At 47.1% G+C, this 13,113-nt stretch overlaps 1 protein-coding gene across 3 annotated transcripts in view; it reads left to right on the top strand.

Annotated features, from left to right (window-relative positions):
• Positions 1-13,113, top strand: part of CDH13 (cadherin 13) — a 983,248-nt gene that overhangs the window by 943,215 nt on the left and 26,920 nt on the right. For all 3 annotated transcript variants that reach the window (XM_054579129.1, XM_054579128.1, XM_054579130.1), the window contains one exon: positions 10,535-10,677. In XM_054579129.1, the coding sequence (XP_054435104.1) occupies positions 10,535-10,677 (143 nt within the window). The remainder of the gene's footprint in view (positions 1-10,534; positions 10,678-13,113) is intronic.

Below are 13,113 nucleotides of genomic sequence, written 5' to 3'. Positions count from 1 at the left end.
GATATTAAACCTTTCTCAAATGCGTATGATGTTTTATAAAACATCAGAAATATCAGTTTAAGGAAGTGTTCATAGTTTGGGTGTTCCTGTTTTTTAAGGAAATGTTAGCATACTATACATTCCAATCTTTTGTTCCTGAATTATCCCCTAAGGAAAACCCAGCCACAGGACCTCGCCCCAGGGTTTCAGCTCCAAGCTTAATCATTAGGGGTAGAATGGAGGGTCTCAAGCTTTGGTGAACCAGAACCACCTAGGGAACTTGGAATAAATGAAAAGGCCCTATCACACTCAATAAGCCTTGTCAATGCCAAAATTGGAGAACCAATAGCATGGAAAAATTACCAACCCTCCTGGATGACTTTAAAGGCAAACAAAAAATAGAGACTGTCAGGAGGCAGAGGTCTGCATTGAAACCATGGTTCCGTTTAAAAGCTATATGATGTGGGTAAGCTACTGGCCCACTCTGGACCTTTGTTTCCTCATCTATAAAATGGGGATGATAAGAGCTACCTCCTCGATGATGGGACAATGACACCAGGTAATGTACAAACATTGTGTGGGACCTCCTCGATCAATGACTGCATGGCTTCAGTTCTAGATGTAACAGAAGGTAAATACTAAAAATAGAAAAACTTTCTCTGCACACAGTGTGTTATGTGAGGGAAACTGCTTCACAGTTCTAATCACAAGTGTAATTAAATAACCATTTGTGCAGGTCCTAATTAGTATCCTCTCTCCCTGCTACAGTGTAAGTTCCAACAAAGCAGGGAATCCGCTGTTGCGCACCCAACCCAGCGCTTACCCAACACAGCACGCAGAGCCTGGCACACAAGACACTCAGTTAAACATTTATACAAAATGAGTCAGTGAACAGTATGGTCACATTAAAAATGAACACGTGTGCGGGTATATACCTATACACAGGCTGGAAGCCTCTGGATTAAAACTTTAATAGTTCTTATTTCTGGAGGTAGATGAGGGTGGTTTTCATTTCCTTTTTTCTGCTTCTCTGTGTTGCCTGATTTTCTGCAGTGAACACAGAAGGTGTCATCGGTGTGTCCTCAGGGAAACATGAGAAGGGTTAGAGTCAGCCACCACCTTGCCTGCGTGATTCCAGCCTCTTTGAGGGTTTTGACCTGTAGTCTCTAGAATTAAAATGGTTTTAGGAAAAACAGGAATTAAGTGGTTTCTAAAAATAAGTAAAATGTCTTTTGATCTACCGGCTTCCTCATTCTGATCACGACGGTGCAGAAAAGAGTTAACCAGCAGGCCAGGGACGGCCGTCCCTAGGGAGGCCTGCTTGCACGGCTGGCCCTCGGCTGACGGCTGGAAACTTGGGTCCCGGGAGAGTCCCCACCACTCTAACTGATCAGAGAGGCTCCCTGTGCCTCAGTGTTTGTGCAAACAAATGTGGTTTATGCTGAACACCTGCTTTACTTCCAGAAACCAAGAATTTTGCTACATGCCAGGCAAAGAGCACCCTCTGTGACCAGCCCCCCCCGCCCAAAAAAAAGTTCCTGGACGCTGAGTCTATACTAAGTTTTGCTGGTAGACAGCACTTCACATGTGTCATCAGAAGTCACTCCTGGGGAACTGAGCACATCTTGTGTGACTCCCGTGGGAAGGGACCCTGGGAGCTGGTGTCTGGTCCCCCACAACTTCACCCCACACGCTGATCCCTGTGCTGATCTTGCTCTGCCTCCTCACATGGTAATAAATCTTAGCCAGGGGTATGACTATATCCTGCATCCCTTAGGTCCTCCCAGCAAGTCACTGAACCTGGGGGTGGCCTTTAGGACCCTTGACACATGGGCTAAACTAACGAGGCCCCTTGTTGACAACATGTATAGGTCTGAGCCCACCGAAGGGATGTCTGGAGCCACACGTAGGTGGGAGTCTAGCTGTAACAAAAGAGAAAGATGGTCCAGCGGCCCTTTTTTAAATTTTTGTCTTTATCAATTGATTTTAGAGCGAGAGGAAGGGTGGGGAGAGAGAGAGATCAATTTGTTCTTCCACTTATTAATGTATTCATTGGTTCTTGTATGTGCCCTGACCAAGGATTAAACCCACAACCTTGGCATATTGGAAGGCAGCTATGCTCACCTCTATACCACCAATGCCTTGGCATATTAGGATGATGCTCCAGCCAACTGAGTTATGTGGCTAGAGCCAGCCAGCAGCCCTTTTGGCAGAGCAGACTATCCATGGGGAAGGGACAGTCAGCTCAGGACAAAATTCTTTAGAATTCTGGGTCACCCCAGACATGAGTCAGTCAAAGCATGTGTAACAAGGCTTGCACTTTCGTTCACTCACTCATTCATTCATCCGATAACTGAGTACCTACTCAGAGTGTGCCAGGCCCGCTTCTAGGCCCCAGGGATGGAGGGATGAATAAGATAGATGAGGTCACTGTCCCAAGGACCCTCCTACATTCTAAGCTGGAAAGCCAGCCAGGGTTGGAGGCAGACTTCAGATAGGACAATCAGAACTGGTCCCAGCAGGGAACATAGAGGCTCCAGTGTTGGGGCTGAGATCACAATGACAATTAAGACGCACGTGAGAAAAATCTAGGGAGACAAATGGGAAATCTGTGAGTCTCTGGAAAAGTCTTGAGACTGGAATGAATTTGCTATATTCAGGGAACAAAAGGAAGGCTGGTGTGCCTTGGAAATGAGGGTGGAGAGTTAGGCAAAGCCTTGCAGATCATGGTCAGGAGCCTGGATTTTATTCTATGCCCAAAGCAAAGTCTTTGGAGGATTCTAAGCAGGAACTCACACAATATGATGTAAAACTGAAAACGATCGCCCTTGTTGCTCTTTAGAGGATGGAGCGTGGTCAGGAGAACAGAATAAAGAGTCAGGTGCAGTGCCACGGTCCAAGCAAAAGGTGATCCCTAGTTGTCTCACCTCCTGCTTCCTACAACAGACAAGAAACAATGGACTTACACCACAACTACCTTGGTCCACTGCAGGAGTGGAAGGTGATCCCCTCAGATACAGCTGCACGTTGCTTATTCTCACGGTGGGTGTCCGAGTGTCTGGCGGGAACCAACCCAGCCTTGGTCCACGTGCCATCAGCAAATGGCAGCTGCCATGGGAGTATGATGGTCAAAGTTGCACTCTAGTAGAGCCTCGCGCAGGATGAGCACCAGGGGCTCTGGGATGCCGGGGGGTGGGGGGGAGTCCAGGGAAGGCCTAGGGGTATCAGGAGCTCCTCCCCTCCCCCCAGCTGTTATTGAGCCATGGAAGGTTATAGCCCCACCCACGAGGCCAGGCCAGCTCTATCCTTGTCTTCCTGGCCCCAAAAGGTCCTGCCCAGGCCACTCACTGAAGAGCTCTTCTTGTCCATGCCTCCTGGTGTGGCGTTCCCTGAGACATTCCTGTTACTAAAGCTGCTCTCTCCCGCTCTGGCTCCTGGGAGAGAGTGAGCCGCTGGTGTCCCCGCAAGCCCTGTGACAGGCTGTGACTCTCTGGGAGAACTAGGGTTCTGGAATTCCCTGGCCCTTCCGTCTCCTTTGTACTTTCCTCAGAGGTTGGGAATGTGCCGTTTTCTTTACTCTCAGAGCCATAGCCACCTGTGCTATTTTAAACCAGTGTATTCCCTTCCACTGAGAATTCTATAACTTTCTAGCTCTGTTTTTAAATTAAGTGGTTGATTTGAGTCACTCATGCAGGTATTTCATCTAACACAGGGGCCGCTGGGCTGGAATTAAGTAGGGAGCTGAGCGCACACCTAGTTTCCTTCCTTCCCTGCGGTTTTAGAGGGTTGTTTTCTTCCTTCAGTAGGAATATAAGGTCCCTCTGCATTTGCCTTTTCTTCATTTTCATTTCCCAGGCTCTCACAGTCTTTCCCACCCTTACGGAGTTCTCTCTGAGAATGAGCTGCAGTTAGGCTCACATGATGGTCCATAAAAACCAACCCTCCCCACAATACGTGACATCAGCCAGGATATTTCTGATGGTCCCCCAATTAGTATTTGCTCCAACCTAGGGCTTCTGTGACGAGTATGTCTACAAAGCCCTGGCGATCTTGGACCGGCTTCTTTTGACACCAACCCCAACCCAGATCTGCTCCCCACAGTAATCCGTGCCACCAGTTTATGAATAGACACCACGAACTCACATCCGAGGCCTCTCTTTATGTGTCTGCATATATTCTAATATGCCCGAGGATCAAAAGACATCTGAAAGATACCCAAGTGAATAATGAGTCAACACAATTTATTGAAAGGTCTAGCTTTCCCAACCAATCGAACATGCCACCTACATCAAATAGTAAACTTCCATGCTTGGCTGGTGTGGCTCAGTGGATTGAGTGCTGGCCTGCAAACCAAAGGGCCACCGGTTCCCAGTCAGCGCACAGGCCTGGGTTGCAGGCCAGGTCCCCAGTAGGGGGCCCCTGAGAGGCAACCACGTATTGATGTTTCTCTCCCTTTCTCCCTCCCTTCCGCTCTCTCTAAAAAGGAAGAAAGGGAGGGAAGGAAGAAGGAAGGAAGGAAGACCTCAAGTTTAAAAAAAATAGTAAACTTCCAAACATATTGATATACATAGTATATATAATTATATTAAAAAATCTATCTATATAGATAGATTGATGATCTCTAGCTAAATCATATTAGACATATGATATTAGATATCTATATCTATCTATTTACCTAAACTTGCCTGTTTCTAGTGCCCTATTATATGGCATTGATTCATTTGGCTGTTCCTGCATTAGTAGCACTGTGTTACTTTATAACATTGTTAGTCTAAAATAAAAGGAAGGCTCTACTACCCATGTGGTTTGGGTATCTATGCTGAACAAACATGGATCCCCACAGCACAGAGTGTGACCCCAAGAAGCTAGTGGAAGGGACGTGTCAAACCTCTGAGTCCCCTCTTTCCCATCTCTACCAGGGCTCCATGAGGGTCAAGCCTAAGAGCCGCTGGCTCTGGAAGTTCTTCCCAGTCACCACCTGGCCCTGGCCCTGCTCCTGGCAGCTTCCTTCCTGCTTTGCTGGGCCCCCGCTGACAGTAACCCCGCCCCGCGGAACGGGTGCAACCGGACTGCGGTTAAAGGCCCGAGCCCCACGCCGGCCTGATCCTGCTCATCAGCCGGCTAGCACCTCCTGGCGCTGACACTTGAAAAAGACAGAGCTTGGCGAGCACTCAGGCAGCTCCTGTGAAGCTACATTACAGACTGAAATGAGTCCCAGTTTTAATTTGGTTTTTCTTCCCCTGTAACAAGCAAAGTTCACATTACAGATAAATTGCCTGGAAATTCCAATTTAATAAGGCATATGCATTTTTCAGGCCTAGAAGCACAGAAAACAGCTCACACGCTGGTATTTTTACACCAAAAGTTTTGTTAAAAAGACAGTTTTGAAAATGTTGGAAATGTACATAGAGTGCCAAGCCCGTTGGTCAAGGGGCCGACCTGACAGAGGGGCCCGTCGGCCCAGAAGAGGAAGAGCAGGCTGGCCGGGGTCGTGTGCTGCTCCCCGCTTTGGGGAGAAAGCTCCGAGGCGGGGACGGATGACCCCTGCGTTCAGGGCCTTCCACCCAGCCCTTGGCTTGGGTTGCGTGGGCACGGCGTCACCAAGCACTGGACACTCGGGCATGCTCAGTAAGTGGCGTGTCCCCATCCTTCACCGTCTGTGGCTGCGATTCTGAGTAGGAGCAGCAAGCCATTGTCAAGGACACCCAGGAGACAGGCGTGCCTCCCAGGGCCTCAGGCAGGGGGCAAGGGGAGCCAAGTAAAATAAACTAATAGAGGAAAACAAAACCAAAGGCCCTGTGAAAACACAGTTAAATCACACAGCAATGGATACCTGATTGTGATTATCTTTCAAGGGAGAAAATAGGGAAGTGCTTCCCTATAGAACCCCCAAGGCCTTACGTTCACTGGGAATGTGATGCACGCAGGCCTCGTGCACTGGGCCCTGTTGTTAGGGGACAGTTTCCAAGGTCGTGTCTGTGAGCTCTTAACTGCATATAACAACTCCTTATACCAGAGAAGCAGCAAACGTATCCCCCGCACTGCAAAACCCAGGCGTCATAAGACCAAAACCATGATAGAGGGAGAAACAAAGAGCATTGTTTCTTTGCCAATGTGAAAGGCTGTATTATTTCTGTTTTTATTTGTATTCTGAACTCAGAGTTGAGCAATCAGGGAATAAATAATGGTCCATTTAAATTTTTCATTATTTCAAATATGGTAAATCACCACAAATCACTCCTACATCAAGGGTGAACTTGTTACCTAATAAGATGGGAAACAAATGTTACCTTTCTTTGGATTTTCTGTTTCTGAGATTGTTGCAGCTGCAAGAGAAAAGGATATAATAACATCTACTGGGCAACCACCCTGTGCGGGGCATTCTGCTTGGACCTGGGGGTACAGAACGGCCAACACCTGGTCCCGAGCACAAGTAGCGCACCTGGAGTCTGGCACACCTGTGCTGAATTCCAGCTTCGCCGCTTCTTAGCTGTGCTGCTTTTGGCAAGTTGCTAAGCCTCTCTGAATCTCATTTATCTTATCTTTAAAACAGGGATGATACCAACTTTATTTGGTTGTTGCGAGCTACAAAAATAAATGTGACGCTAAGTTGTATAGCACAAAGCCAGGCACAACAGGCACGCAGGAGTTGAGCCGACCTTAACCTCTTCCTGACATCAGGAAGCTCGGAGTTTGGTGAAGGCGGCAGACCCGCAAGGGCCCGTATTACACTCTAACGGGCATTTAAATCTGTGCATGTACCCAGCAAGGACCTACAGGGGAGAGTGACTAATTCTAACTGGGGAACTCATACACTTGACCAAGAGATGATATTTCAGCTGCGTCTTGGAAGACAGAAGGAGTTTGCAGAAGTGTAAATTTCTGTCAAAATAAAAGACGAGTGTTTTTGGAGTAGTTCATTCTCAGGAGCAATACATTTCTTCTGTTTGTACGAAATATGGCGATGATCACTGAGGCAGCAGCGGAGTGTGGGGGAGCCTCTGCCACACTCATTCATTCTCCCCAGTTGTTCCCCGTCACTGTTTCAGCGCCAGTGTCATTCCCCAGGGCTCCGCTGAGTTGGATGCTCCAAAGCATTGCGAGGGCCAGTGCAGATCCCGTCAAAAGACGGCACAGGCGGCCGCCGACACGCACATGGGGGGTCTGACTCCGACGACAGCGCTCACTCGGCCCGGCGCCCCGAGCGCGCACTCACGGCAGCTGCCCCACGAGGTCACTAGGACCACCCCACCTCCGAGAGGAGGAAGCAGACACAGGGAAGTCACTGGTCCAAGGTCGCACGGGGAGAACCCAGGTCGTTTTCACGCCAGAGTCTGTGCCTTTGACGCCCGTGTGGTGCTGACAGGGTGCGTGCTGGGCGGAGCCGGTGTAGAGCATGAGAGCCAGGCCCTGGCACTAACGCGGCCACACGCCAGCCATCGATCTCAGGACAGTTGTCTCTCTGGCTCTGTTTTGTATTTGGGGAGCGTGTTTCGGTTTTGTTGTTCTATTGTTTTTGCACAGGAATACGAGTTGCTTTTTCCTTGGCAAAAAGCCAAGTACCATGTTCTTAAAAAGCAAAATAACAATTCTACTTAAGATCTCTTTTTTAAATATGTAAGTAGGTGTCAAATGATGGAAGTTCTGTGAGAACTGAGAAATCTACAGTCTGTCATTTCATAATAGAAAAAAAATAAAACAAGGAAAAGATCTGTAACATCCAGCATCCTCTCAAGTTCCTTATCTGTAAAATGGGAACAATAATGCGCTTGACCTCTCAGGGCTGACGTGGGAGTCGAAAGAGTAGATCCGGGAGGCCCTTAGAACAGTGCCCGTCACACAGTACGCACCTGTCACTGCCGTTGGCACTGTGATTAGTAAATGGGTGCTGCGCCCCAGAGGCTGTTGCGGGAAAGACCGGGCCAATGTTGTTCTGCATCCAGGGCCTGGCCCTTCTGCTTCGCAGGATGGAAGCTGAATTCGATTGGTTCCCACAGAGGCGCTCAGACCTGTTCACGTGACCCAAAATCATGAGGGACTGATATGAAACCAGAGTGTCTCTCTATGAATTAAAATAACAGTGTTGTGTCAGAGGGCCTGACAAGGCCTCTGGAAGCCCAAAGCCGGCCAGGGGCTGGTGCGCAGGCTGCAGCGGAGCCCGGGAGCAGGCCGAGGGGCTCCCCCGCTGGCAGTCACGCTGGGACCGTGGGTGTGGTGCTGCCGGCCATGGGGCAGCTGCGCTGCTACTAGAAGGCTCATGGCAGCTGCTCAGACGTCCGTTCGCTCTGATGGCTGGCAGCTTCCAACCCCCCAGCTCCCCTTCTCGAGGGCCCAGGCTGACCAGCCCCCTTTCAATGACCACAGCCGCCCTCAGGTAACAGTCACCTTGTAGCACCCCCAGAATTACCTCCCAGTCATGGCCGAGGAACCTGGGGGGGCTCCCCTTCTCCCTGGCCACACATCTGAGAGCAGCCCCCGGGGTTACAATCTGACCCATTGTAGATTCATCCTGATTCTATCCTCAGAGGTAACTTTTTCTCAGAATTTGGGGAGTATCTTCTAACCACCCACCTCTAAGTTAGCTGCAGAGCCGCTGCACATGGGGCTTCAAAACAGACGCTCTGGGATCACGCTGCCTGGGCCCAAATTCTGACTCTCTGGCCTTAGTAGCTGTGAGCTGTGCCTCAGTTTCCTCCTCTGTAAGTGGGGAGAGTAGGCCTACTGTGTTCATTTCCTACTGCCACTGTAACAAATTACTACAAACTCAGTGGCTAGAAATGTATCCTTCCCCAGTTTCGGAGGCCAAAACTTGAAAACCAGTCTCACTGGGTCGAGGCGTGAGCAGGGCCACACCCCCTGGGAAGGCCCTGGGGGGCGCCGGTGGGTCCTTCCTGGTCTCTTGCAGCTTCTGGCGGCCGCAGGACTCAGTCTCTGCTCCGTGGCCCCACGGCCCCCTTCGCTTCGGCGCGTCTCAGACCCCTCTCTACCCCCTCGCGTAAGGACGCTTCTGATTGCATTTATCCCCCTCTTCTCCCAGTAAACCCCAAATAACCGCCCCCTCGCAAGGCCCTTAAACGGCAGCATCCACAGGCTTCAGGGATTGGGAGACAGGGACGTCATTTCCACTGGGAGAACTACCATGGTCATTTAAACCATTCATCCAGAGATTTGCAACCTTGCTGGTTCGATCAGGCCACGAACACGCTCAGAACCAAAGCGGGCAGAGTAAGGCAGGGATGGGCAGCTCCGGGCATCTCGAGGGGCATCTATTGCAGACTGGTGGGGAGGTGGCAGGCAAACACCAGCAAGCACCCTTCTGGCGTGGGCGGTGATGTGGCCGGAGCACCTGCTGTGTGTCCCTGGGGCAGTCCCACATCTCCCAAGCCACCCAGTTCAAAGAGATCATGTTCAGCCAGTCTCCCCGATAGAGAAGGCTTTCATTTCTCACTTTGTGCACCTTTATAGTGTTTTAATTTCTTACAGTTAGCACGTGTTGCTTTTAAACAATTTCAAAAATAACAATAACGATTTTTTAACCTTTAATGGTTTCCCATGATCCAGAATCCAAACCCCTTACAACAGTGGTTCAGGTTCTTAATAATCAGTCTCTCCAAACTCATCTACTTCCAGTTTCCCCTGGAGAAACAACTGTATTTTGCCACGTATAATGCGCACCCACATTTTACTGTGCATTATACAAGGGATTATTGTACCCGTTATTAGACCCATGGTATATAATCATTATACGCAATCATTATATGCCTGTATAATGTGCATCCTTATTTTTCCCTCAAAAAAAATGGGCAAAAAGTGTGCATTATATACAGCAAAATATCGTATGTTCCAACCACAACCATCTACCTTCTGGTCCCTGAATATTTATTGAGCAACTATCTATTAAGTGTCATATACATGCTAAGGAATACTTTTTAGGAGCTGGAGTCATAACAGTGAACAGATATCCCTGCCCTCATGGAACTTCCATTCTGGTTAATATCTCCGTCCCATGTACCAGTTTGTACTGTTCTCTGTCCTTACTTGTCCTCTCATTCTCTGACAACATCCCACCCATTCCTCCTGTCTTAGCTTAGATTCTGCATCTTCTACGAGGTCCCTAGGGTTACCCTCTACGGAGGTAGCGACTTCCTCCTCCAAGTGTCCACGGGCCCCACCTCTACCTTCATGACAGCGCTCCTCTCACCTGCTCTTTACATGAGGTACATGCCACGTGTAAAAGAAACAAAGCTGGACTTGGACTCAGGAGACAAGCTGTGAATTCTGTCCCTATGAGAGATGGGCAGCTAAGAGTCCCCTCTTCACAGGCTTGTCATGAGGAAGAAAGGATGCACGTGTGCAAAATATTTAGGAAGAGTAGCCCCAAAGCTGCTAGTCAGCCATTGCTTTCTGAATGAACAACCGCAACCGTAACGATGTCTTTGAATTTGTATTAAGATTAGGGTCGTCTGGCACTCAACACAGGAGCTTGTACCAGCCCTGAAAATTTCTTGAATCAGTTGTGAACGCAACCTAACGTTGTCGGGGAATTTCTTTTCAGGTATTCCGTTTACAAGGACCCAGCGGGCTGGCTGAACATTAACCCCATCAATGGGACAGTTGACACCACAGCGGTGCTGGACCGCGAATCCCCGTTTGTCCACAACAGCGTGTACACGGCCCTCTTCCTGGCGATCGACAGTGGTGAGGAATTTTTTTAATGCCTTCAAGTATATACCTTCCCGTTATAAATAGACTTTTACATTTTTACATTTATTCTGATATACCTGGAGGTATTTTTAGGAAGAATATAAGTATGTGGGGGAAAGGGAAGCTAATGTTTAAACACACAGTGAGCCAGAAATACACCCAAGTCTGGGAGTTTTCAGGCCCAAGTCCGGTTGGAGACTGGAGTGTGAGCTCGCTGCGCTGCAGCTCAGGCAGGCACCGCGGCAGGGAGCCGCACCGGCGCCTTCGTCTTTTATTCCTTCCTGCGTAATGATTAATAAGGCCTCCTTTTCGCCTTCAGACCTGTCCTGGAAATGGTAACAAAGAATTATCGTCATCCTGTTGGTATGTCACCTTAGCTGACATCCGATGTTTATTTCTTTTTTTTAATGGAAAGAATATTTGCATCTACTTTTTTGATTTATTGAATGTATCGAGGTGACATTGGTTGATAAAAGTACATAGGTTTCAGGTGTATGATTCTATAGTACATCATCCTTATACTGTATTGTGCGTTCACTACCCCAAGTCTTCTTCCATCACCATTTATCTCCCCTTTATCTTCTACCTCCCCCACCCCCTTTCCCTCTGGTAAGCACCATGCTGTTGTCTGTGTCTGTGAGGATTTTTTTTTTTTTTTTTTTGCTTAATTCCTTCACTGTTTTCACCCAGTCCCCCGATTCCCCTCCCCTCTACAGCTGTCAGTCTGTTCTCTGAATAAATGGGTCTGTTTCTACTTTGTTAGTTTATTCTGTGCATTAGATTCCACATATAAGTGAAATCATATAGTATCTGTCTTTCTCTGACTGGCTTATTTCACTTAGCTTAACGCTCTCCAGGTCCACCGATGCTGTCATAAAGGGTACAGTATTCTTCTTCTTTGGTATTCTATGGTGTAAATGTACCACAGCTTTTGATGCCCTCATGTACTGATGGGCACTTGGGCTGCTTCCAAACCTTGGCTATTCTAAACAACACTGCAATGAACATAGGGGTGCTTATGTTCTTTTGAATTCGTGTTTTGGGTTTCTTTGGTTATATTCCCAGAAGTGGAATCACTGGGTCATAAAACAGTTCCATTTTTAATTTTTTGAAGAAACTCCATACTGTTTTCTACAGTGCCTGTACCAGTCTGCATTCCCACCACCAGTGCACTAGGGTTCCTTTTCCTCTACATTCTTGCCAGCACTTGCTTGTGAATTCATTGATGATAGTCATTCTTACAGGTATGAGGTAATATCTTATTGTAGTTTTAATTTGCATTTCTCTGATGATTAGTGACACTGAGTATCTTTTCATATGTCTATTGGCCACTTGTATGTCCTCTTTGGAGAAGCATCTATTCGGGTCCTTTGCCCATTTTGATTGGATTATTTATTTGTTTGTTTTTTGATGTTGTTTCATATGTTCTTTATAAATTTTTGTTATTAACCCCTTACCAGATGTATCATTGTTGCATATGTTCTCCTATTTAGTGGGTGTCTTTTCATTTTGTTGATGGTTTCTTTTGCTGTGCAAAAACTTTTTAGTTCAATATAGTCCCATTTATTTATTTTTTTTCTTTTGTTTTCCCTGCCTGGGACAATACATCAGAAAAAAATATTACCACAAGAAATGCCCAAGATTTTGCTGCCTATGTTTTCTTCTAGGGTTTTTATGGTTTTGAGTCTAACATTTAAGTCTTTAATCCATTTTGAATTTATTCTTGTATATGATATAAAAAGGTGGTACACTTTCTTTCTTTTTTTTTTTTTTTGCATGTACCTATCTAATTTTCCCAACACCACTTACTGAATAGACTATCTTTATCCCACTGTATTTTTGTGTCTCTTTTTTTATATATTAATTCACCATAAAGGCATGGGCTTATTTCTGGGGTCTCCCCATTTTGTTCCATTGATATACATGTCTGTTTTTATGCCAGTACCTTGCTGTTTTGATTACTATATCCTTGTAGTATAGTTTGATATCAGGAGGTAACATGATTTCTCCAACTTTGTTCTTCTTTCTCTAGATTACTATGGCTATTTGGGGTCTTTTGTGGTTCCATACAAATTTCTGGAACATCTGTTCTAGTTCTGCAAGATACACCACCAGTATCTTGATAGGGATGATGTCTTTCATCTTGGTGTCCTACTCTTATATGCAGAGAGGGGTCTTGTACTTAACAGAGTTTAAAAGAAAGTCCCAGGTGACATCACTGACCTTGACAATTGAATCATTCCCACAGCTTTTACCCTATTACAATATGCTACCATGGAGAGACATCAGGGGCATTCAGCTAGTAGCTTCCTAATCACAAAACAACTGCTGTCCATTCAAAAAATTCAAAAACCAATAATCAACATCCACATACCAGACTCCATTCCAACGCTGGGGATGTGGCAGGGAACAAACCAAAATGACCGTCCT

This window comes from Pteronotus mesoamericanus, unplaced genomic scaffold (assembly GCF_021234165.1).
Source record: "Pteronotus mesoamericanus isolate MK-2021 breed Mesoamerican mustached bat unplaced genomic scaffold, CSHL_Meso_final contig_52, whole genome shotgun sequence".
NCBI lineage: Eukaryota > Metazoa > Chordata > Mammalia > Chiroptera > Mormoopidae > Pteronotus > Pteronotus mesoamericanus.
Note: the sequence above shows the minus strand (reverse complement) of the source record. Positions and strands in the feature narration are given on the sequence as shown.